The sequence below is a fragment of the Heteronotia binoei genome, chromosome 1 (genome assembly GCF_032191835.1).
Source record: "Heteronotia binoei isolate CCM8104 ecotype False Entrance Well chromosome 1, APGP_CSIRO_Hbin_v1, whole genome shotgun sequence".
NCBI classification, from domain to species: domain Eukaryota; kingdom Metazoa; phylum Chordata; class Lepidosauria; order Squamata; family Gekkonidae; genus Heteronotia; species Heteronotia binoei.
The window spans coordinates 38,670,394-38,697,777 of record NC_083223.1 but is presented as its reverse complement, the minus strand read 5'-3'; the positions used below and the strand labels follow the sequence as shown (position 1 = coordinate 38,697,777).

Here is a 27,384-nt window from a genome sequence, read left to right as displayed (position 1 = left end):
TAAGGGAGCCTGTGTTGAGCCACACCATAGCAAGAGATGCAATGATCTGTAGGCGATGTGATAAAAAGCACTGTATATATGAGCTGTCATTCTTCCGTTCCCACAAAAAGCCTTCATATGGTCTAGTCCAATCACTACCTCCAGCCACTTAGACGAAGCACTTATCTTACGCCCTCAAAATGAAGAAGGGTTTACACAAAATGCTGACTTGAACAAAATACAAAACATTTTATCTTTCAGAAACTGAATATACAAAGTAAGCTTCTTTTCAAAATATTTTCATAGGCAAAGGATTAAAAAGGATTTTAATTATACACATGTGGTCAACAATTCTGCCTTAAAAAGGAAACTGGGAAATGTACATAAGGCCGCTTGTAAATGTACATCTTTATCTTACTGTTACAGTGTCATGTTCAGAGAAAAATTGACAGTATCATACATATTTGCTTTAGGATGAAACAAGCTGTTCAAAAATACAGTACTCTTCTGTACAAAAACAAATCGTGCCACATTTAAGATGGAAGAAGCACTGGTCTGGTGTGGTAGCATTTCAGTCCGTTAATTTGTGTTTATTCTCATATTTAAGCTGAATAATTTCCCAAAATGTCCATATTAACAGAATATTTAGGTTATAAACAAAAAAGTTTCTCACAATAGATAAAAGAAAGCTGGTTCATATTTTTGAAACCATATAAAGATAGAATTTTTTAAAAATCAGTCTTGATTTTCCTGAAATAAATTTACATTATACAACACTATGTCAGGGCAATAAGGGACGGGATATGAATATACACTAAAATGCAAATCTTCTTCCCAAAAGGGGTAAAACAAATTACATTTACAGCATGAAGGTTTACAAATGTACATCTGTACAACCAAAGGTAAGCATCACTACTCAATTAGCAAAGCTCATAAAACATTGAAAACAAAAGTTGTTTACAAACTGTAAACTTACATCTATTAACTATACTTATACAATGTTTATATTTATAAGGAAGCAAAAAGCTATCTGAATATTTAATCATGCTTTAGATGTTGAGCTATCAAGTTTCAGTGGCCCCTTTTCCCTCTTCCACTAAACACCCATGGTTTGCACCGACCATGAACACAAAACATATGCTCAACATTTTCAAATCCTGTCTTAGTTATATATGCAAAGCAACACACACGCTTCTCTTGCACTGGCAGTCTGCCTGTTGATTCAATGCAAGTTACGTATTTCCCCAGACAGTACACTGCTGTACAGAAGTACCACCTTGATTTTATTTCCCTACCCTTCACATCAATTAAATATTTAAGTATATACACATCTTTTATACATTGCTAGAGAAAAAAGGGCACTGTGATTTAAAAAGGTAGAAACTATCCCTTAATGTTCACATTTTATCATTCTTACTGGTATTTTTAGTGCCCCGATTGCTATTTGGATTACAAATTGTGAACCACCAAAATACAGAACTTAACATTCTGGAACGTATTAAATAATAATTACGTAATTGCTCTATTTTCAACAGTTATAAAAAAGGTTTCACACAGAGGGAAGAAATGAAAACTAATTTTATATACAACTATATAAACATGTTGTGCTGTGGTGTTGGGTAGACCTACCAGATTGTAAGCCAGTATATTAAAAGAATACTGTACTTTTTTTCCCTTTAAAAACTATTTTATTCAGTGACTTTACAAGGTAAAAATTTACAAAATGTGAGAGCTATTCTGATAGGTACATCATTTACAGGCATTCTGTGCTTTGTGAGCCATGCAATCTGATAGGTCTCTGATACGAAATGGCAATATGTTGCAATTCATTCCCCAAAAATATACACATGAATAAAATTTTTACAAATGGATGAAAAGTCAATAAATAGATTTTTTTTAAAAAAACACAACATTTTCAGTTAAGTTGTGTGTTTTGATCATTCACAATAAAATTTATCTCCCAGACGGCTGCTTGAATTTGTCTTTAAAGCATTCCATTTGGTGGCCCCCCAACTGGCCCCAGATCAGCACTGTTCTTCAGGTAATACTTCTCCAGCTTGGCAAGGATGTGTTTGCCGTAGGTATATTTACGCAGGGTTGTAATATGAGGCCGAATCTGTAACAAGAAAAATCTACATTTTACTGAAATATTCCCAGCTGTTAAAACAGAGTGCCTTAAGATGAATTATTTAGGGTCTCTGCTAGTTTGCCATCAATATTTATGAACTCATATCAATGTTCTAGAACTTTCAATACTGCAAGTGACAAGTAACATTTAAGGTGACCCCAGCCGAAGGACACGTTCAAACTAAACATTTTGGTTGATAGTAAGAACATTTTATAAGGGCAATTTAACTAAGTGTTTTTCCCTCTACCTTTGGGCATAATATTAACTGCAAAAATCTGTCAGCTGTCTAAAACAAATAAGAATAGAATGAAGTATTATGCCACTGAGGTAGCGAACAGCCTAGCTTTGCCTGTAAAGAACATGTTCCATAGAAGTATGCTGACATGGGCAACAGACAGACCTGGAACATCTAGAGGTGTCTTACTATGCCCTTGAGGAAGGTGTTATGTAATGCCAGAAAGAACTCCTTGCTAGGGGCAGAATGGATTTTCTCCTTCTATTGATGTATGTTGTAAAGCTACTCTTCTGCATTTTGGGAGGGAAGGAGCAAGCAAGACAGGCCACGTGACACAAACAGAAGCACACCCAGCCAGCCCCTTGACTTCCTCTTATAAGGCCCCTTCCTTCACAGCAGTACATTTGAAGACAGTCACGGTTTTTAAGTCTTAAGAACAGCTTGATGAGAACTTGCTGCATATTGTACAGGGAGCAGTCAAATAGAACACATTTGAGCAGGAAAAGGGATCTCTTGCAATTACAGTAATAAATTTTTGCCTCCAGTTTGCATGGGACCTGAAGCCTGCTTCTGTCATGAAGGTAATATTTTAGGGCCAGCTGAGTTTGAAGACCTTGGCTGTACTCATGGTCACAGGGCCACCCAAACAGAAGAAGAGGAATGCTTCACAGAGATGCAGATAGCTTTTACACACACAAGCTCAAATCAATGAGAGGGGACAGATATGACTTAAGGTCACCTGTATTTCTTAGTGGTGGCAGCATTCCTTGAGAGTATAGAGTTCAATAGGATGTGTGGTGGCAAGGAGCCAAGTTCTCTAATCCACATGAACACACACAGAGCGCAGGATCCAGGCTCTCTCCCTTTCCTCTTTCCCTCCTTTCCACAACTCCATCTCCTCCCGAACAGTATCACAACCCACAGAAGCCAATTACTGCCTAGAGTAGTATCAACATTTACTTCTGAATTCAAATATACAAAATACCATCATGAAGAAATGACCCTGCAGAACTTGGAAATGATAGGTTCATTTGCCCAAACATATCTGAGCAGTAGCATGATGTGCCTAAATGAACAGGCATTAAGAGAGAGACTTTCTGTCCTAAGTGGCGCAAGTGTGTCTTGGCATAAAGTTTGGGTTAATGTTTTTAAAGTTAGAGAGAAATGCTAGGATATCCTATATGAGGCAACCCTTGCTTAATTATGTAGGGAATATTATTTCACACAATAGGAAGCACCTGCATAGTAAGATTGATAAGGGCCATATATCAGAATTCTAACACATTAAGAAAGAACATTTGGAAGTCAACACATACAGTAAATAAAAAAGGTAAAGATAGTCCCCTGTGCAAGCACCAGTTGTTTCCAACTCTGGGGTTACATTGCTTTCACAATGCTTTCACGGCAGACCTTTTACGGGGTGGTTTGCCATTGCCTTCCCCAGTAATTTACACTTTCCCCTCAGCAAGCTGGTTACTCATTTTACCGACCTGAGAAGGATGGAAGGCTGAGTCAACCTTGAACTGGCTACCTGAACCCAGCTTCCGCTGCAATCATGAGCAGAGCTTAGGACAGAAGTACTGCAGATTTACCACTCACCATAATAAACTTAACCTCAAACTACTCCGAAACAAAAATCTGAAAGTTATTTTGTATAAAATTAGTTTTTATTACAAAATTGGTGATAGAAAATTTCAGGCTAGATTCTTCAGAAAGACGCTTGTGTTTGCAAAAACAGTGAATTTTAGTCAATTTTTCCCTCCTGCACTGAACCCCACGTTATTGCCAAAGTGTTTCCAGAAGGCAAGAGCCCCTTTTGGGGATAGGACTGGGGGTAGCAAGAAAGGGGAAGAACTATTTCATAAACAGAGCTCTACCTACAATTTTTTTTAGACTCTAAGCCTAATATAGAAAGATTACTATTCAGAAAAGTGTATCAAGATACAACTGTCACAGATTTTGAAGAACAAATGTGAAGCCAAGTGCGATTATGGCTGATTCTAGTGATAGGCTTAGATTATGTATCTTCCTACTCACGTCTTCTATTGCAGAGCACAACCCTCCAGCACTAGGCATGTAAAGTCATTAGAAAGCTCCTTGTTGCACAAGAACATGCCCCACAACAAACAACAGCACAATGGGTTCTAGTTCACAAAGATTATGCTATAATGAGTGTGCGTTGTTAAAGTGCCTGAACGTTTTTTTGTCTAAATTCAAAAGACAACCAACTCTTCCAGTCTCCAAAGCAGAAGCGTCCAGTTACCTTGTGCATTATAATCTTACGCTGAGCAGGTTCAGCCATATCAATCATCTTCTGAACAACGTAGTTTGCATACTGGTCCTTCATCATTGTGTATAAGGCACTGTGAGGACCATCGTTCTGGCAACACACCTCATCAATTAGTAAAGCTCTTTCAGCACGAGATGCATGAGTTACACATTTTTCCACCACATTACTACAAAACAAAAATTACAAGGTTTTTCATTAACAGAAAAAAATTCAATATATTTTATACTGCTTCAATTTAACTCAAAGCATTCGAATAACAAATAGCAGTACGGCTTTAATTACCATAATGTTCATTACACCATGCTAATCTCAGTTCCACTGGGCTCTGTTCTTAAATTAGCCTTTGCAGCATGGACACCACTTACTACAAGCTCCATCTTTGCATCCCATCAGACCTGAACTGCCTGTGTACACACTAACACTACCTGGACCTGTGGAAAGGTGATACTAGTGTTGATTGTTCTCATGTTCCTAGGGTTTCTGAGCCACACGGAAGCCCTATGAAGATGTCCTGTTTGCATGGCCACTCGCTGAGCAGAAGGAAGGAACAGCACACGTGTGCTGGCCCAGCCCTGTCACAATCACAAAGTGGTCTGCAGAGGGCTAACACATGCAAGAAGTGTCCAAACACACAACCTCATCAGCAGCATTCCAAAACCACTGCTGCTGATCACAGGGAGCGGGTGTATACATGGTACTTCCTCTATGCAGACCTCTTGATCATCTGGAGGCAGGGGGAATGGCCAGCATACCCATGTCTGCCCACTGGACAACACTCCAGCAGCTCCCATGCCACAATGGTAATATAAAGAGAAGTCCCCAAATTTCAATTTGGTAAACATCTGATGGCCAAGCTAGATGTCATGGCAGATCTGCATTTAAACAAGCATCTACCCAAGCTCTACATAACACAACTTACAGCAAACTTGTTCAGGAAATTACAAAATATCTTCCTTGGTTTGATGTACCCCTTTGCAGTCCTTCTTCCTGAGCACTTTTCCCTGAGGCAACATGCTTCAAGAATCAGTGGCAAAGGAAAGTTCTTCAGGGAGAAGAGACTTTAAGAGTATGCTTTTTTTTGGGGGGGGGGGGGGGGAGTTTTCCACTACTCACCCCAAAAGAACTTTTTGCTATTAGTCTTCAATCCCTGCATTAAAGGCAGGATATAATGCTTCATTTTATTTAAACCATTTATTCCAACATTTATTTCTTTTCAATGCTGCCATATGAGTCACCTGGAAGCAAGGTCATCTTCCAGGCACTGAAGTGTAAGACAGCAGCACAAGACTTCAAGTTGCTTTGCACTTCCACCTGGAACCTGCGACCATCTACTATGGAGGCAGGAGAAAGGAAGGAAGTTGGAAGTGTCCCCTTGTTCAGTTCCAACCAAATATATTTTACTGAAAAGAGATTTTATTCCCTAGTGGACAGAGATGAAATCAACCTTAGGTATGGACTGTAGGGACCATGTGATGGCAGCCAGAAAAAAGATATTTTGGATAAAGTACATGAGAAGTTTAAAGCAAAAATCATTCAATGCCTAACATAAAAAAATAAATAAATAAGGTCCTGCATTGGATCCAAGTAATTGCAAAGTCTGCTTGTAGAATACATCTCTGCCACTCTGACTATTATATGGTGCTCCCTGCAAAACTATTAAGAACTGACGGACCCTTGGTAAAAATGGGGGCTGCAAGGATATTGAAGAAAACTGGAGGACCTGCTTATGCAATGCAACCTAGGATCCACAACTGTGACCATTCATACCTGGCAAATTTATGTTGACTTAGTGTTAGAACTTTTCCTCTGATTTCAGAAACAATTTTACTCTTGTCTTCAGGACGCCCATGTTCCAGCACATGTTGAATAACATAATTTCCATATTGATCCTGAAAGTAAAACAATTTTAAGTTAGCTTTTGCTACACTTGCTGATTTATAGTGCTGAAATGGCATAGCGTTATTGTTCGAATGTGAACTGGTATCTGAGAGACCCAGGTTCAAATAACTACTGTTCCATGAAGCTTGTTGGGCTACCCTGGAACAATATCTAACTCTCATCCTAACCTACCACACATGGTTGTTGTGTGGGTAAACAGAGTGGGGGGGGGGGGGAGAACCATGTAAGCCACTCTGAGGAGGAACAGGTGGATAAAAATGTACTAAACACATACACTTTTGGAAAAATTCAACTGGCTTACACAAAGAAGAGATCATCACAGGAAGGGAAGGCTAAAAACTGAATAAATCAAAATCAAAAATCAAATAATCTACTGACCATTTATACACATGACATCACAATATCTTATGGGCAAAACAATCATGTGTAAGATAAATTCTGAATCAAAACCTAAAATATAATTGGAAAAGATATGACATTTTCTTTAGAATGTGCTTCTAATGCTCAACCTATCTTCTGCTCACATTTATACAAAATATTTTGCAGTCATCATATATCAAAGTATACACAAACCTGCACAAGCTGTTCTGTATGCTGATGCAGTTCTTCTAAAATGGGCAAAGTTTGCTCAGCAGTGCAATGCTCCAGAATACGCTGAATTACTCTGCAGCCATAAGGATGAGTTGAAAGCACAAACACCTTAAAACAACAGGATTGCAGTTATTCACTACTATAGATCTGTCCTGCTCCATAGACATGAAGACTAGAGCTCCAGTTCTTGAAAAAAAAAACACAACATAGAACTTGAGGGGGAGGGAGGGAGGGATGTTTCCTGCTTTCCATTTTGGAATCCACTGTGTAGCATCTGGCACGGGAACTCTTGTTTCCCCTGTGATGAGACAACTTATACCTGCATCTGGATCCCCCCTATATCACTGTGGGAAGGTCCTTAAGTTCATATTTTTATAAAACTCATTTCCCACTGCATGTTGTAATATGTTTAGAGCAATGAAACAAAATCAATGACTTTCCTAACACAGGAACTTCCCTCTAACTGCTTGTTCAGGAACAGCCCACACACAGCAAAACGGATGAGCATATGGGAAAGTATTCAACAGAACTACCAAAGAACTCATCTCACATACCTGGGAGAAGCCTGAGGTAAGTGAAGCAGTATCTCAGACAAGGGAAGGGCCTTTACTTCCCTGATACAGAACCAATCCACCATCACCCTATCATGATTAGTGTGGAGATTCCAAATACTGACTACATATAGACCACTTTCAAAAAAAAAAAAAAAAGCAAGCAAGATGTTTTCCTACACTGAGTGGCGGTGCACAAAGTATGGCTCTTAAGCTTCTTTGGCAGAAAAGAAGAGAATTCTGCAACCCTTTGAACAGAAACATCACATATGTAGATTGCCTACGAAGTGGCATAGGGTATTCTTGATGCCAGTGTCATTAAGTCCCAGTGCAGGCCCGTAGCCAGGACTTTTTGGCTTGTGGGGCTTATTTTTTCTCTTGTGGGGCAGCCGTTATGTGTCTGTCCATTTACAACTGTACAAGACTGTCATGCTTATACTTATAAATAATAATTAACATACTTGTAAGTTAAAATAAAGGCAATAACAATTTCTGTGCTCTAGAGTGAGTCATAGAATTCCTGAGCTCCCTCCCCAGGTCTAAGCCAGAGTTGGCATCCCTAGCACTTTCCCCCACTGTGGGGTAAAAATGGGGAAGGGTGATCAAGATCATACAAAAGAAGCCAAAATGCCCTCTCACTCTTGTCTGGATGTGACTGGGCCTTGCTATTAAAAAGAGAAGGGGAAGTGCATTCACAAGCCTTCCTCTCCCATCTAGCAAGGGCCTAAGAAAACATTCATAGCCTGGGTTGAGGTTTGTCCTGTTTTACTATTGTCAGGCCCCCATGTAGCAGAGGCAAGCCATCCTTCAACTGCATTAAGATACCCCATTTCTGTATCACTACCTAAGGCAAGAAGCACAAAGAAAGAAAGAAAAATAAAAGAACTCTCAAAGTACCATTTATGAAAACAGCCCTTCTCTTTCATCCGTCAGCTTTTGCCTGGGGAGGGGGAGTGTGGTTAAAAGAATCCCACTGCAGGTGGACAGCCAGAAAGGTGAGTTTGCCTTGTGCCCTTGGTACACATGGGACTTCACTCCTGGCAAGGCCAGTCGCAAGCTCCAGGGCAGGCTGCAAGCGGCACCTTTGCCAAAAGGCCTTGCATAGCCTCTCCCAATGCTGGCCCCACCATGACCTCTCCATTAAAATATTTTCCTTTGCCTTTAAAAAAAATAAGAGGAGGAGATAAAGGACTGCATAATTGTTCTATTAGTGAGATGAGAGAAGAGGCAAGAGAAAGGGGAATTTAGCTCCTGCTATATAAATTTGGTTACCTCAAAGGGAAATTTTCTAGACAGAATAAAAGGGTATGAATCAGGTTCTTCTCCTTTTCCTCAAATTATGTTTCCTACCCTTGTCACCAGTTTCTTCACAAAATAAACCAAATGATTACTAGTTCTGTGCGAAAACAAAATTACATAACCAGAGTCACATAACCAGAGTCAAACTGTATTCTATGTTAACATTTGCTATGATTTCTGGCAATATTAGCTACAGCATGCAATTATGGAGAGCAATCAATGTTCATGAAGTCAAAGAAAGCAACTGGAAACTAATTTACCTGTCCTTTGAAAGCATCAATAATAAATTGGAGTGATTGTGGCTGGACACATTCAATACACTTCTGTACCACATGGTTTCCATTTTGATCCTTCACACATTTCAGGACATGGCCATCCAGCTCTTTCACCATTTCATTCTACAAGAGGAGGAAAGCATTAACAAGTCCGACGCACTTTCCCCCCCAAATTATTCTCTTCTAACATGAATAATTTCAATAAAGAATGCAAAGTTTCATTGCAAGCATGTTTCACAACAATGCAAAGAAAATAATATTTTATAAAATACAAAAATATTGTTCTAACTTACAATTACCTGCTGGTCAGGTGAGATAGACTCTAGTGCTTTCTGAATGACACGACAACCATACATCTGGAGTGCTAATGGGAGAACATGACCACGGATGCGTGTTGCAAGTGCTAGCTTCTGGTCAATGCTTCCAAACTATAAGAAAAATGAAGGTACTATTATGAAAAGCAGAAAAACATGAGATCCTGAAGGACAGAACAAAAGGGATAGCTATGCAACTGTTTTACAACCTCAAAAATATAACCATAGAAATACACAATGCATCACAAGAATACTATGGATCTCAGACATCAGCTGGACCACCAAAAAGTCCCAATGGTCCCACCATCAGTGTTCCCTCTAAGCTGAGTTAGTGTGAACTAGATCAGAGTTTTTTTAGAGGGAGCACCGCCCACCATCAATTTTAATAGTCAACACTTGGAAATGAACCACAACAACAAAAAGGAAATAAAATGAAACTCACTATTCTTGTATGCCATGTAAAGATGCAATGATTTCAGAACAGGTGGGCAGTATTTGTATGCATCTGGTCCACATACTTAAAGTTGTACTTGGGGAACTATTCTTCTCCCAAGTGCCTATTCATCTCTATCAGGGGTGACCAAAGTGCGGGGAACCACATGTGGCTCTTACACATATTGTGTGACTCTTGAAGCCCCCACCACCCTGTCGGCCAGCTTGAAAAAAAGCCTTTATCTCTTTAAATCAGTTCTCCAGACCAGCTGGCAACTTGGAGAATGCATTTACAATTAAAGTTCTTTCTACCTTTCCCTCCCCCCCCCAACCTATTTTTCTCTCTTCTTTCCTTCCTGTCTTGTGGCTTTCAGACATCAGACATTCAAGTCTTGTGGCTCTCAAACATCTGAGGTTTATTCCATGTGGCTCTTATGTTAAGCAAGTTTGGCCATCCCTGATCTATACTGTCCTTCAGTAGGAAAAGACTGAATGTTCCCTTACAACAGAGAGAAACTGAGACAACTGCAAGTCTCCATTCAGCTGCTCACTTCTATCCAGAGAGCAAAGTGAGACAGCAAGTATACAAGCTTCTCCAGACTTACTCCCACACCTCCAGAAAGACCACAAAGGCTGATTTCTCAGATGCCCAACTAACTAGTTCTCTGAAAGCAAATAATATCCCCTCCCCACTCTAGTAGTAGTTCTACAAATAAGGAGTCATTTTTGGTATTAACACAGCAAAAAAGATTAGTAAAACATAAGAGTTATTTATTTGGTACCTAAGATTATAGATAAGATTTCTTTGAAAGCTGTTCTGAAACTACATCCTACACTGAAATTCTCAATTCAACTTACAGTGCTTTAATTTTTAAAATTATTTTAATTGTACCAATTTTGACCAGATTTTAAGTGTGACCATCTCCAAATACTATTTTCACGAAGAAGTTTAAGATGCAATTTGCAAATCAATTAAGCCAATGTACATTTAAATCTCTCTATACAACTTTTTACAAAATTTGCAGCAGAGATTGTCACATGCCTCTGGTAAGATTTGTATGCAAGGACCCAGACCACCTTCTGTTAGGATGAAGTTTTATACAGCAACCCTCTTTCCATGCACACTCACCTCAAAGAACTTCTGTATGACATAGTTTCCAAACACATCAGTCATCAACTGATATGCTGCTTGCAGAATTTCACTGAATACCATTTGGCGCTCTGCTGGAGTAGCTCTTTCTAGCTTCTGCTGGATAAACCTATGAGCAACAAAAATGTACATGCTACTATAAAATACTGTAAAATCTCTAAAGGTATTGATGGTCACAGCAAAAACTTAAACAAATGCTGAAGACCACACAAAAGCCAGCATTTGTTTTTAATGAGGGAATGGGACATTTTTAATTGAATAGTTTTTCTATGAGCACACCCTCTTATTTGGTCATTGCTCGTCCCTACACATCTTTTTCCTCTCCAAGGGGACACACTCTTTCTCCCTTCCCTCTCCTGCCACCCTGTGCAAACCACAAAGTCAATCAGTTTTTTTAAAAAAACATTATGGAAAATGTTGGACAACTACCTTTCAACATCAGCAAAGGCAAGCTTTGAGACAGCCATAAAACAATGCATGGCTTCCACTAAGATTTCCATTATTAATCAGAATGTTTGTTTTTCAGAAGTAAATGAAATCCCTTCTTTTTCCTACCCTAACAATACTTTTTAGCATAGCTAGAGCATAAACAACATTAGAGTCATCCATTTCTGTAGGATGAAATCAGGATAGACAGTGACTAACCAAGTCTCATCTCATACTGATCTTGTCAGAAAGAGGGAGTTTGTAATTCCATGGTAATCACAGAAGTATTGTTTAATATTAAACTGACAGAAATTAAGTGACGTTTCCTTCTAGATATAGTGGAAGAAATAACTTATTTTCGTAAGGGTACTCTGTCTCTCATTGTCACAAATGCTTACCTAGAACCATGCTGGTCTCGTGAAAACTCAACTATGTGCCCAACCAGATCTCGCAGTTGAAGATTGGGAAAACGATTGTTTCGGAAATCTTCCAATAATCGGCTACGTCCAGAAGGCATGATATCAGACCTACTGTAACGAAGACGCGAGGGAGGAAACAACTGGCTGCTGGAGCTAAAGAGACTGGAGGTACTTGCTGCACTGCGATACTTTGCTTCTGCTCCAGGTGCGGCAGATATATAACGACCACTACCATTGGTCAGTCCTCCTACAACGAAGTAGCTCTGTCAGTAAGAATTTTAAAATATGCTATAAATACTAAAGTTATACTAGAGCTAGGGAAGGATAGAATAAGAAAGTGTCTTTTTACATGCTGTTTTCACTTAATTTCCAGAAGGGAACAAGCAAATCTTACTGATGGAAGGAAGTACCAAAACTGAGACAGTGCTAACATAAAACAAGAGCCCTGCACCTGACTTTTCAAAATCAGTGCTCTTCACACCACGGAAACTTAATTTCTTGTAGCTTGTTGTTAGTGCCAGGCCAGCCACATGAATTAAAGCACACACTCCAACTACCCTTTCCAAGTCTCTCCAAGGATCATATCACATTACATCAGAGTACAACTACATACTACTCCACAGCTTGTTAACTTGGATTTGCCTTCCTCCAAAAGAGCCTTGCCTCTAACTCACTATTGCATAGGAAATACTTGAGAACCTAGAAAGTGTATAAAAGTTATGGTTAAGAAGAACTGTTAAAGTAAAATTTCCAAAGTTCAAACTAATATGCTGCTTTGCTACCACTACCCTAGAAACTGCAAGTAGCTGCTCCATAACAGCTTCTAAACTAACATGAGTCCTCACCTCTTTCCCTACCAAAGAAGTTGTCAGTGGAGGGAGCTATGAAAATAGCATACTTTCCACCAAGACTTTTAACCGTGTTAAGTAGCCAGCACTTAATGAGTCAATGCATTACATACAGTTTAAGCAAAAACTATATTGTTTCTTAAAAAAAACTATATTGTTTCTTAAAAAAACTATATTGTTTCTTCAGTATTTCTTAAAATACTGTAAGGCAAGCATCTACTAGTTTGACCTAGCATGGAATCAGCCCTATAAAGCAACAGGTCAAGCCAATCCAGAGCTAGCTGTGTGGAATATGAATGTATGGCAAATCTAACATCTACTTGAAATGCAGGACAAGATCATGGAATGGGGTCCTCCTGCCTTCCCTTTCCTACTGTAGCCCCCATGCACTGCCCCCCCCAAGAAAGGACTTCTGAATGACAAGGGCCTGAGAATGATATGGAATGTGCAAGGGGCTGGAGAGAAGAATCCATTGAAAATGCTTCCTCCCCTCCCACCAGAGGCAATGGTGTGGATCCAACCCATAGCATAGCACTTCAATATAAATGTTTAAGAAGTGAATGCTTGTTTAGAAGAAATGAGAAGTGAATCCTAACTACAAAAATCATACTGTAGTTATAAGTCTACTTAACATGAATTTAAATAATACTGAAGTATAATCAAAACAATCCAAGATGTTATCTCATCAATAAATTACAACGTCGCTAAATCAAGTTATTGTAGAGAAACAGAAACATTCCAAATAATTAAAAATAATTTACAGAATTTGGGATATTCCTTCATTGTAAATCACTATGTTTACTGCCTTATATAATGTATTCAATTAAAGGGGAATATATACAATATTTACTAGACTAAGGAACAACTTTAAAAATCAAAATAAATTCATGAGATGGATTCACATTAAACTGAGTTAAAACATACTATGACATTGTTATAAACTATTCAAACTCCTCAAACTCTTCGGCCATTATTTTTAGGTTCTATAAACTGCCTCTATTTTCAGAAACATTGAAGAGATAAATGATAAACAAGTAATATGAAAATTAACATTAGTTTTGCATTCACTTAAACATTCCGAGAAAAGAGAGGGACATAATGAAGAAACTTTGAATGTCAGACTACGTCCCAAAGATTTCTTCTGCCTTCTTTTCTGATGGTGAAAAAATGATATGATCCACTATTCATATTATCCTAGAATGCAGAGGAAGCTTATTCTGCAGTGCTATTGATATGGACATCAAAATATTGGCTGCAATCTGGGAACAGGCAACCAGGAAGAGCATGGAAATATTTTCACAGCCACTAGGTGGCAGCCAAGTTTGCTTAAGAAGAGTACAGAATTGCCATTCCAGTGTTTCAAGTATACCATCTAAAAAACTATGTGCGTGCGTGTGTATGTATATGTACACACACACACATTTAATTTTCACAAAAAGTCCTATTTCCAGCCATAACAGTGATGGGTGTTTTTGAGAAACAAGAATTAAGTTCCTATCCACTTTATAGTTTTATCAGCGCACACAATCAAGGCATAACAAATACATAAGGATCACATCTTGCACACTTCTAAAAAAAATTGAATCCACAAAACTAAGTAGTCATGCTTGTCTTCAGACATAAATTTACTAAATTTAAATCCAGTAGATAGCTCAGATTACTAATCATCATAATGTTTATAATCAAATCTACATCTGGCGTATGCTGAAGGATATAAACCATTTTGTCTTGCTAATTTTTTTTTGGAAAATTGTCCCTGGAAACAATTTTTTTTCTCCTATTTTGTTATATTTGTTGATTATTGGTAAAACTGTCTGAATGGGGTATCACCTTTTTCTTAGTTGCCATCTTCTATAGCAAATCTTGTCCCAATTTTTTTTTTACTGTAACATCCAAGAATCAAATCATTGACATTTTTACTACCACTTCTATGAGAAATTAAGCTTCATAGAATAAGTTTGTGTCTTTTTAGGATAGAGTATTTCTTCAGTATGTGGAAAGAAGGCAATGATTAGAAAGGTATGTACAACTCTAAGAATGGTGGCAACAGCAGCTCTATATAGGTGTAGACGGGGACAGGGAATGCAAGGAAGCAGTGAATCATCAAAAAAGGATGGGAGGGACAATCCGTAACAAGGGGGCAGAGAACGGAACAATGCACACAATGCAAGGAAATGAACTTATACTTGGGGGTACCAACTTCAAGGTGGGGTCTGGAGTTTTCCTGGAATTACCAGTTATCTCCAGACTACAGAGATCAGTACCCCCTGGAAAAAATGGCTGCTTTGGAAGGTGGGATTCTATGGCATAACATCCCCATAAAGTTCCCTGTTGCCCTCAGACTCTACCCCCAAATATGGATGGGCACAAACTGGCTCAAGAACCAAAATTTGGCACAAACTTGGGCTGGTTCAGAGTTTGGGAACCAACGTTCAGGGAAGCAGCCTTCCCCAAAACATTTCACTGACTTTTGGCTGGTTTGGTTCAGTTGTTTGGGGCCAGCCATTTAAACCCAGCAGCACTCTTCAAAGCAGTGAAGAGCCATTAACCTTCCTGGGCCATATCTGCCTTCTTTTCTCCAGGCCATGGCAAGCTGTAATCAGGAGAAAGGGGGAAAGGAACTCCTTTTGGGGGTAATTCCCCATTTTTTCCTGACCCTGGTAAGCTGTGGCCAGAAAAAGAGAGGGCCAAACTTGCTGGACGTGTTTGGGTGGGGCCCTGAACCCCAAACCACCCTTTTTATGTTCTTGCCCACCTCAGTCCCAAATCTCCAGGAATCTCTCAAGCTAGTGTTGGCAACCACATTTGAACAAAATGCCATTAACTTGGAAAAAAATGGTTGGGGCCTTTTATTTCTCTAGCACTGGGAACATAAGAGCAGAAGCAAACACTCCAACATCACTCCCACCTCTTTTTGGTAAGGGGAAACAAGACAAACAACACTTCTCAGTACTTTTTCCTTTGTGGCAGCACCACATATGCTAAGGAGATTTTGGCCCTGGTCCAGACTGCCGCACATTCTTGTTTTGCGGAATCAGTCTCTTACACTGCCCAACAAGCTGTCCCTGAATCACAAGTTTATGCAGATTCAATGCAACCACAGCTGCTGTCAGATATTTAAAAGTGAAAATCCTTGGTGTACATGGTCTCCTGCATGCGTAAAGGGGCTCTCTCCATCAGAGCCCAAAAGGTAACACATAGAGGTGAAGTGTATTTAACTTAAAGCAGATGCAATTAACTTAAAGCAGATGCAATTACTTAAGACCACTGCTCCCTCTATAAGCTTGTGAGCCAAGATTCCTCTTCGTGAGCTACCAGCATTAAAGCTGTGAGTGAATGATTTGACTACTGCATAAATTAGTTTCCTAAAACATATTACATTAATTTGAATATTTAGGGTTCTGTAAACAGCACTTATTTGAGAGTGACCATTGTTTGTATTCACCAGAGCTTTCCCTGGATGGAAGGATTTCTGACAACAGTGCAACTTTCACGCCTCTCCCCTTCTCGATGCAGCTCAAAATACCATCTCCTCATGCTGTTCCTGGGGCTAGGAGTAGCATTTGGGGCTGCAGTGGAAGCAGGGAGGCAAGAAAGTTGTGCTCTGTGGATAGAAATCCTTCTGTCAGCAGAAAAACTGCAGGACATCAGAGCCACAGTTGGCACACATAACAACTGAGGGGAGGAACCAAAGCTCAGATGTTGAAAACTCCACCTTCAGCTATCTGCAAATTCTTCTGCAGTATAATTCTACAATAAATAGTTTTGTCCCTGCATGAAGTTCTCAATAACATTATGAGCCAAACAAAAGTCATTAGCTATCACACAAAGATGTGATATTGATCCTGTGACAGCCCTCAACTCCTTACAGTGTATGGCAGTTACTGAACAAATCAACAAGAGGCTTCTTCATCTGGAGATTCAATCTGGGCCATTATTTTGCAGAACAGTCTTGTTGCTGTAGTTGCCATATTAGATATCTGCATGTAAATGTCCAGCCTACTCATCCACCAAAAGGACCTTTGCATGAATCCATGCCAACTTTTTATTCTGCCATCAGAGGAATGAACTGTGAAGATTCTTTTCATTATCCAAAAGCAGGTCATCATTTGATAGCTGTCCACTGTCTGACAAAGCATATATACCAAATTTCATTAAAAGATACACGTGCTTTTTTAAAAAATTGCATGAATCCAGGCTTCTGTACTGATTCCTAATAAAAGATTATTTGTCTGTACTATTTTCCACAAGCACTAATTCTGCTCTCTATGCAGACTAGTATTTTGTTAAATACTGTATTTAAGTGCTCTATGTTACTAGAGGTCGTGTGCTCCTGCTTGTTCAAGCTGATGTATTCTAAGAACAATTTTCTTTCTGCTCATGCCATTGACTTCATTTTCTGAGAACAGTGGATTGTATCCTTCAACTCTGTTCAGCTAACTGTAGAGCCTTTTCCATAGGAGGAATGCAGTTTGGGACAGAGAAAGGCTCTTATATGTAACTAAACAAAGCGGTAGGGTACAACCTGGCCAAGTTCCTAAGCTATTTACAGTTCTGAAGATATACTTAAGAGCACTTGACAAATGTTTACTGTAATCTCAGAAACCAGAGAAATTGCTAAATAATCTGATGGACATGGGTAGGACTTCAGTGCCTCGTGGCTCCTCCATGACTGACAGAAGAACTATCCAAAGTAAAACATCCACATGTTTTTAATTTGTGTAATTTACATGACCACAGAAGTCAGCCTTCTCTGTTGTAGAAACTACACTACTGCAGTAGACAAGTTTCTCTTTCTGTATGGTGTACCCTCAACCCTAACTATTACCTGCTGGTCAGAAGTTGCTTGGAGGAAAATAATTACATGTTAAGAGTGCCCTAGGATCTGCTTTGCTCCTCACTGTGGACAGAAAACAATGTCTCATCCAAGCTGTGATCCACAATTACATCTTTAAAAAAAATAAACCTAATGCCAATAATACAATGCTATTGGCGCTAACACTTCACTAGAAACAAAATTAAATCAAAATATTACCGATGTAGTAGGTAGTAGGTGTAATGGAAAGCACACATTATGAACTAAATACTGCTACCATTTCCCCTCACACTATTGTTATTTTTGCCACCTGTTTGACAGTGACTTCTGAAAACTTACTGTTAAACCTGCTTGTTCAGGTAGCAGCTTAACTGTGAACACTAACCTGAGCTCTTCTTTGACAAAGATTTAAAACTTGTATTATTACCACGCACCAAACATTAGCCTAAAGCTGACTCCACAAAAGCAGACACATATTTTAACAGATAAACAGGAAAAATACCTTTGCCTGTCAAACAACAACACACAACACAACTTGATTTCCCCCTTCCCCTCCTCAGTAGCAGGCTTCATTTTCATATTGCAAGTCTGGAGGGTCTTAGGGGAAACTGCTGTTGCTCCCACAGCTGATTACTTTCAATGGTGACATCAAATTGACTGCACTGAGCAACTTGCTGGGACTAGGCCCACTACATAGTTTTGTTTCACTGAATAAGCAAATTGACATATTTAACTCAACATAAAAATATTTATACACATATATAAATACATATACACACATACATATACAAACAAAAAAGGGCGTTGATTTTTTTACCTAAATGCAAACTGGATGAGGATCCATGTGATGAAAGTGATGGCGGTGGCGTAAGTGAATGTCCTGGAGTTTGGCTTGGCAGAGGCATGCCTATTGGGCTTGGAGAGGAGGAAAATCCCAGACTATTGTAAAATGGCTGCCCTATGGGTGCTAGGCTGCTACTAGATCTTTTGTACAAGTCAGAACTAGTAGATAGAGACTCTCTCCTTGTGGCACTACTACTTGCAGAACTGCCAACTGAAGAAGAAATAAAAAGACCCTATTACATACAGTGTCAACCAAATCAAACCTAGCCCCAACCTACAGCTGGGCAATAACAGATGTGATCACAATAATTATAACAATCAAATCATTCTAAAGACAATTACTGTGATAACCACACATGCTTTAATAAGTCACAAAATGAGTACAAGCATTCCTCACGTAAAGAAGGAAGGATCTTTAAAACAACCTCCAAGTCTCAATGCACTCAAGACTTGCTAATCATTTTTCAAGAGTTCAGTATTCTGGAGTCAGACTTTGGGACCAATAGTCAGGTAGGTCATACTGCATTCATTTGAACCAATGAAACTTATAATTAAATTGAACTGCTGCAAACAGTCCCTCATTTTTTTTTCAGTTGAACTACTGGGGTAAGGGCAAACCCCAAGATACTGGTTTAGACATACTACACGGTTTGTTTTGCATTAGAAGCTCAACAGGGTAGATATTCTGCTTCACAATTGCTGCTACAAAAATCCCACTAGAATCTGCACTTCTCAATAACATACAAACCAACTACACACTCTAAGAAACCATTCTTGGATGTAAACAGAAAGTGCAATAGTATTTTGAAGGCAGGTCATAAAAGTATATGGACTGCAAAATCAGAGTATAAAGCTAGGCAGATCATGTTAAATAGGGAAATGGGATTTCTTCATTGATAATGCATGGACTAGAAGCTTAGCAATACATTTCATACAGGTAATTTTAGAAAACTTCAATTATAACAATTATAAAAGTTGTGCAACAGTGAGATATTGAGAAGGTGTAGTTACCTGTCTAGTGAACCTATAGAAGAGAAGCTAAGATATTGGTAAATATTATTTTACTATTTTAAGTCAGTTTTTCCCCATTCCCTGTTGCACTCAATTAAAACTATTGCATGGGCCCAAATAAGTGCCATTCACTATATCAAATCACACAGAAACAGTCTGATCCCCAGCAGCTGTATATGACTAAGTGAAGTACAGCTTTTGTTTGGAAAGATCTTTTATCCTGTAGCAAAAGATGCATAAACATTATTGACTATATTTACATCCTTTATTATTCAGATTCTCATTGTAGCATGTTTCTGAGTAGTAGTTATTAATCTGCATCTGCAAAAATAATTATGTGGTATCTCAAAGTGACATATGTGCCACATGGAACAAAAGCCCATTTGGTTGAAATTATCATGGTTTGGGGTTTTTCTGCATTCTCATGGTACATATAGTGCAGTAATGTGCTCCTAAATGTGGAAAACTGAATTTAAAATCCCAAATTAGTTACAAAGCTCACTGGATGGTCTTGAGCAAGTCACTGTTTTTCCTTACTTGAAACTAAAACTAGAAAAATACATCCTAATGATTACAATTCGTCTAATTCCTATACTTTTAAAAAACAGGATTCATGTCATTCTAATATTCTAATTATAATTTAGGTCAATATTTATTTTTACAAATACAGCAATAAGTGGGCAAGCATATTTTAACTTTTTAAACATATCAGGGATTTGAATATATTTATATTTTGTAATTACATAGGATTTGCTTTAGCAAAACTAATTCTGAAATTGGCTGCTTAGTGACCAAATATATGCACAACTAGAAGATTTTATACACAGAATGCAGTACCATGTTAAAATACTGGAGCAAATTCTAAAAAGCTTGCCATAAAAGTTTGTTTTAATATTTGATCTTATGTCAAAATGACTGAAGCACAGTTCTTATTTTTTCCAGTTTTGCAATAACCCAGTTTAAAACATTTTAAGCTCTTCATATTAATGAAGTGTATTTTGTTACATTAGATCCTGCCAGTCTGCTCATTTTAACAGATGTCTTTACCAGCTGAAACAAAAGATAGTATAATACTAAAGGGGAAACAGAAGCATTCTAGCATGTTTTCCTAATCATTAAAAAAATTGTTTCCCATGGGACATTTTCCAAGGATATGGTGTGCAAGCTCACTTCCATTCAATTCCAAAGTGCACAGAATTGTGTGTGCTTTACTCATGCTTCCTCCTCCTATGCAATGAAAGCAACTACCAACTATCTGGTGTGCCTCACAATATGGTAATAATTTCTTCAGGAATAAACCAATATCCACATTGACATTTATGGTTTTAAAGGGATGATACATGTATTTATATTATTACACTGTGAATAAAGCAACAATGAAGACTGTTGTACAATAAAAACAAAATAAAATGACAATAGTTAAGCACTTTTGAACATAAGCCACTGTTTAAAAGATAAAGCTTATATGCTGCAATTTTTGAGACTAACAGCTGAGAAAGCCTCCTTTGCCTTTGCACAGAAGCAACATGTGCTTGTAGAACAAGATGGAAAGGAATACATTTCCTTCAATTCTTTACCACTATAGAGAGTCCAATTCTGGATGATAGGGAAACTGCCACCACAGATGTACCAGGGGAACACACAATAATTTGAGGAAGGAAATTCACTTTCTCACCTCCATTAACAATTGCCCCAATCACTGACGTTTTTTGGGGTGATGGAGAGCAAGAGGGGACAAAGGCAGCCCTAGTTACACTTAAAGGACATAAACTTGAAAAATACAAGACCAACTAATCACAAAAACAAGCTATTAAAAAAGCCCAGAATGGAAACTGTCACAATCACTAACACACGCAACACTGTTCCTCATGTGCAAGGCCTAGCGGGACAAACTGCCTTCCCTCTGACTGTAACAATTATTTAATATTAAACAGTACAGTCAATGAATAGGAAAACAATTTTTCTGTCACAGCAACTCACAGAACCTGTTTTTTTTATTAGCTTACCTGATGATCCAAATCCACCAAGTGCGGAGCCAATAGCAGCACCTAAGGAGCTGCTGCTTCCAAAACCAAGGGATGTATTTCCTGGCTGGCCAGGACCGTGGGAAAAAAGTGAACTGCTCTGGGAGTTATTGGTCAAAGCACTGTTGCCATAAAACGAATTAGACTGCAGATTACTGTTTGTTTGCTGTTGCTGCTGTTGCGGCTGGGCAGCCAAGGGCCGAAAAAGCCCATTTGTGGCTCCTGTAAGATTGTTTGCTGTTCCTCCAGCTGAGGCTGCTGCAGCTGCAAGACACATCATTTTTATTTTATTTAGTTATTTATTAAAACATTTATATACCACCTTTCCTCATGGTTCAAGGCAGCTTACAGGAACAGTTAAAATATATATATTAAGTTAAAACCAAAAGTAAAATAGCAAATCCCAAATCTTTCCCATCTTAAAACACCCTAAAAAACCTTGGAGGCCTTGCAGTGCCTCCTGGAGATCTTCAACTAGAGGGTCCCCTCACCTCTTCAGGGAGCCCATTTCACAGACCTGGAGCCAGGATGGAGAAGGCCCAGGCTCTGGTCAGTGCCAGAGAAGCCACCGCAAGTGGTGAGATAGCCAACAGATGGCTGCCTAATGACCACAGTTGGCACACAGGGACATACAGAAGGCGATGGTCTTTCAATCATCATGGACAGGATCGTAAAACATTTTGATTCTAAAAACGGGCTGCTGTTTACATGAAAGTGAGATAAAATTCTTAATGCACAAAGGAATAATCTAAGAGGGAGGAAAAATCACTACTATTATAGGAAATTTTAACAAAAATGTTTTCAATGAAGCTGCGCAGTCTCCTTCAACTGCATGAGAAAGCAAAATTACTGGTCAGTATATGCTACAAATTTGACTGCCTCTCATACTCTGGTGACTAGCTATAATCTAGATGCATTCTACAAATGTGTCCTTCACTTTGAGTTCTCCACAAACGGAAGACAGCTTGGAATGGGAAGAATCTCCCACTCTGCACTAGGCCTTTGAGGAAGGGAGGGAGCACTGAGATTTATGCTGCTGCTAAATCCCTGTTTGGAGACAAGACCCAGCTAGCATGTGCAAAGAACTAAGGGATGGGACGTATGTCATTTGCTTGAAGCCAGATTTTCTGCAGAAAGTAAAAATAGTGTTGCTTCTGCAAAATGCCACCATTAAGGGGGGTGGGGCTCTCTTCATATTGGGCACTGGCATCTCTCTTGGGGTTCTAAGTGAATGTACAATAAGAAAATTCCAAAATCAACAAGAGAAAACAGCCAATTTATTATCTACTCTATTTTCTCCAGCTTACAAATAAGATGACAAAAAGTATCCCCTCTTCATCCATCCATGCTGTATAACAAAATTAAGCAAAGTATTAGATAAACCACAACTTTTGCTCCTCTAAGAATCAGCATGATATGGAATCTCTTTCAGAAATACTGTTGCAGACATCTAAATTTTCTTCAGAAGGTTAACAGCTATGATTGCAATGTATTGCTAGCATGATATCTAGTACTCAAATTTCCTGGACATAGCGACTTGCAGGCTGGGTCACACAGACATGTCACATAATCCCATATCCAAGAAAGAATGCACCAATCTATAGGGAATCTATAGTGATTGGAATATGGAAGGGATGCAAATCTCAAGATGAACAAATCAGTACAAGAAATTTCTTGTCAAGTATGTGGGGGAAAATATGAGCAAGTGTTTCCTTTAAAGTAGCACTACTTGGAAGAAGACACAGAAAAATAAATGGTGATGACTACTTCCCATTAGCTAGAATTCACTGTGAGAGATCTACCTACCTGCTTGTGCAGCTGCAGAACTGATGATCACAGGTGTCGAAGCCACCAACCTGACAGGTGCTCCAAGTCCAGTTCTGGCTCCAGGACCTACCACCAAGGCACCCGTCTGATCATAATAGGCAGTGGGGGCTAACACTTGATAGCCTAGCCGATACAAAACATACACTAGTAAGGTTATTTGTTTGAAGATGAACATTTTATTTTGGATCTACCTAAATTTTATAGTAGTGAGCCAGGATAACTGCTAAGCTGTCTATTAAAGCTGAAGAATAATTTCTATTCTGCACCTAAATCTCTGCCAGTTTCCCCCCATACCTAATTAGAATGGCCAGTATTTGGCTCAGAGGTGGTATGCCATTTATCCACCTGCTTAAAGCGAACAAACAGCCACAGATGTGCAAGCAATGGCACCTGCCCCTCCTTCCTCATACAAGCTTCTCCCTGGCAGCTTTTTAAAGCCAGGACAGAACACCAAAATACTATTTTTCCTTGAGTTCTACAGTGAGACTCCTGTTATGTGAGCTGCCTAATAGGGATCTGGATGACAGAGCTGTGGTATTTGGGTAGGTAACAGTGGAGGGAGAGTGGCATGCAAGTAAAAATTAAGAGGTTGAAAGAAGCTATTCCCAAGTCAGAGTTGCAGTTCTATTTCTGCTCATTAATATCATGGTAGTCACAGTCGAACTGTTGTAATTTCCAGCTTTATAATGAGCAGCTCATGACCAGCATGCTTTCCCACAGGAAGGCTTTTCCTATTTTATAACAGGTATTTAAATGGAGAAGATGAAGATAACCTACCTACTGAATCCTTACATGTTTTATTTTTGATACCTATATTGCTTTCCACAGTCACTAAAGCTTAAACACACCCCATACCAGAAGCTCTTGGCGAGTACTGCCCTAAATGTACATTAATGTTCAATTTTAAGACCAAAGTATATTGACCAAAAATGGTTAGGCATACAACATATACCCACAATTGCCCCCAAATTTGGGTGTCGTATCCCCCGCCCCCGCCAGTGGATACAAATGCCTTTACAGGCAGTACTCAGTAGACTGCAACACAGACAATATACTATTTTCCAATGTTTCCCTTTAACATAGCCAACCTCACATTAATCTGCATGTGCATTTACAGGAAACTTGAATCTACTGAAGTAATGCAGGGCTAATTTACAACACCACCATAAACAAATGATGTGTAGCTCTCCCACAGGAGATGTAACAGTCCTCTTTTTCCCTTGTTTCAAAATAAGCTACCCGTGAACTTAGTGGGAGCAGCCTGCATACAAAGTCCTGGAGAAGAACAGGGCTGTTAGATTTCTCTACAGGAGATGTAGATGGATCTCTTCATTTGAGGTAATGGCCGGGTACAACATTCTGTGCCTCACCCAATGTGAATGTGAGGTGCTCACACCTAATGTGAAGGTGAGGTAGCAGTGAGCACAAAGGAAATGGCAGATCGTACTCAAGCAAGCAGGGGACAGAAACATACAAGGGCATCTAACTACATACCATCTGTCTGATATCATATAAAGGCATCATATTACAAATGCATTGAATAAAACTAAACTGTGCTGTTCTGTTCTACTACCTTCACTACCATTTTCACATGCTAGCAAATGGCCAGGCTTTGACTGCACTCTGCTTTACTGTTCTTCTGTAAAGAATGCAGAATAGATTGTTAGAGAATAAACGTTACAAGCAATACAATAAAAAGCCCTTTACAGATGACATAGTACACTTACAATATACTAAGCACTGGATGCAAAAGCTACCAGTGATCTACATGATTACCACCAACATGAGGGCAAGGATACTCATCTAATTCTTTTCAGAACTTGAAGAAAGGCATGGTAATATGTAAACCATCTAGAAGGTACCGTAATTATTGCCACAAGTATCACCCAAATGTAGATCAGGGTGGTTGGGTCTCTTCTTGGTCAGTAATATTTGTATCTTAAGCTAAGGTCATAGATTCAGAGCTCTAAATATTTTTATTCTTGAGTACAGATGCACTGTATTATTATTTGTTTGCTACTGGGCACAACAGGCTTTAAAAGTCTGAACCCAACTTAATTTAGAAAACTGATACTGATGTGAATTATGTAATTTACTCTATTTGATAAAACTAGCATTTACGTGCAGCTCAAATATTTACGAAATACTGATTAAGCAATAATAAAATACTAAACATATTGATTCTTTTGAGCAGAGAGAATTGTGCTAAATTACAAAAGGTGGATTCTAGAAAGTTCTTGAGTCCAGTACCTCTAATGGACTTCATAGTACCCTAAGCCAGACCACAGAAAGGGGTCTCATCTTTATAGCAACTGCAGCACACACATTTCCTGGTCTCTCTTGATCCGTGCTAACTTATTTAGTTATAATGTGGCTTTTTATCCTGCCCTTCCCTGCACTCAGGGTGGCTCACAACTGTATAAAATTACAGATAAAAACAATTACAAGCAGTCTCTGTACCATAGCCAGAGCAGAAACCAGACTGCAATGGGTCTAGGATAGAAGACTCATCCAGAAAAGTCTGAAACTGCTCTGCTACCACTCTCTCAACTACCATACCCAGAAATGGGAGGTCTGAGTGGTTGGTAGTTGGTCAGATCCAAAGATGGCTTTTCCAAGAGTGGTCTCACCACTGCCTCCTTCAAAGCCCCAAAAAGTCCCTGAACTCATGGGTAAGTTGATAATATTTCCAGAGGGGGGGGGTATATTCCATCACCACTGGGCTTCACCAGCCATGATGGATACAGGTCAAGGGGGCAAGTGGTGGGCTTCACAGCATCCAGAATCCTGTCCACCTCATCCCAAGTGAGCCAACTGAAGTAGTCCAGAATAGGACCCAAACACAGCCAAGGGGCCTCCAGTTCCCCTTATTGTATCAATTGTGGCCAGCAAGTCCTGGTGGAGCAACAACATTTTACTTGCAAAGTAGCTTGCAAATGCCTAGCAGCTAATAGCCAATATACAATCTTTTTGTTCCCTTGCGAAAGGGAAGTCAGTGACCTAATTATTCTAAACAACTGAGCTGGGTGTGAGCTTGCAGGTGCAATGGAAGATTACATAGAATTCTCTCTTAGCAGCTCTGTCATGAATACGCTGCCACACTCACTCTAGCTACCACACTCACTCTAGTCATCTAAGCTCCCATTTCATCCTCTTTGCTTAGGCTTTGAGTGGTCTTGGACCAGCATATCTACAGGACTGCCTCTTCTGGTATGTCACTGGAAGAGCCTTGCACTCCATTTGGTAGCAATGCTCTCATCTGGCTATCTTCAATTAGTGCCAGGGCCTTTTCGGTTCTGGCCCCGACCTGGTGAAACTCTTTGCTGGATGACATCAGGGCCCTGCAGAATCTTATGCAATTCTGCAGGGTCTGTAAGGCAGAGATGTCGCACCAGGCTTTTGGTTGAGGGCAACAATAGTTTATTTTCTGGCTGGCACCTTTTCCTTTTGCACTCTCCCTAGATACTTTGTAAGTTTTCCTTCCCACCCAACAGGACACCCAGTAGTTTGGGATGTTAACATCTGAGCCATCTGAGTTTTATAGCTTTTAACTGAATGGTGTGTTGTTTCTAATTATATATTAATTTTGTAATAGGACAATAAATGTTGTACATCACCCAAAGCCTGGCATAAACTGAGATAATGATAACCGTGGTGGTGTACCAAGAAGCTAGATTAGAACAGGAGTGAAGAAGGTATTGGGAAGCAATTTTGTTGATGGCTTCGGAGAGTCAGCAATGCCAATCCTCTATCAGCTCACCCAACGAATCGCCAGGGGGCACTGAATTCCACAGAACTGCCTGGAAACCAACTGGTTCCATTAGTCTCCATGGATGAGCATAAATCTGCTCGCTGCCTAAACAGAGAGGAGTTGGGATACCAAGTCGAGCCTTCAAAGCAAACTGGTCCAACCAAGGCACAAACATCTATACTAGGGGTATTGGGGGTGGTGGTGGTGGTTTTATTTGGATTCAGGTGTCAGGGACTCAAAAATATTTTGTATTCCCAAATATCCTGAAATATAAGT

The 27,384-nt window shown here is 39.3% G+C and overlaps 1 protein-coding gene across 11 annotated transcripts in view; it reads right to left on the bottom strand.

The window, feature by feature from the left end:
* Nucleotides 1-208: 208 nt before the first annotated feature.
* PUM2 (pumilio RNA binding family member 2) overlaps nt 209-27,384 on the bottom strand; it is a 107,856-nt gene continuing 80,680 nt past the window's right edge. For 4 of the 11 annotated variants that reach the window (XM_060233518.1, XM_060233519.1, XM_060233510.1 and 1 more), the window contains exons 11-21: nt 23,337-23,480; nt 21,513-21,794; nt 18,470-18,706; nt 11,968-12,235; nt 11,123-11,252; nt 9,541-9,675; nt 9,233-9,370; nt 7,105-7,230; nt 6,400-6,521; nt 4,606-4,798; nt 209-2,095 (exon numbers count right to left, since the gene is read on the bottom strand). In XM_060233518.1, coding sequence (XP_060089501.1) covers nt 1,964-2,095; nt 4,606-4,798; nt 6,400-6,521; nt 7,105-7,230; nt 9,233-9,370; nt 9,541-9,675; nt 11,123-11,252; nt 11,968-12,235; nt 18,470-18,706; nt 21,513-21,794; nt 23,337-23,480 — 1,907 coding nt within the window. In that variant the 3' untranslated portion in view covers nt 209-1,963. The remainder of the gene's footprint in view (nt 2,096-4,605; nt 4,799-6,399; nt 6,522-7,104; nt 7,231-9,232; nt 9,371-9,540; nt 9,676-11,122; nt 11,253-11,967; nt 12,236-18,469; nt 18,707-21,512; nt 21,795-23,336; nt 23,481-27,384) is intronic. The other 7 variants (XM_060233516.1, XM_060233524.1, XM_060233517.1 and 4 more) reach the window with 3 other exon arrangements.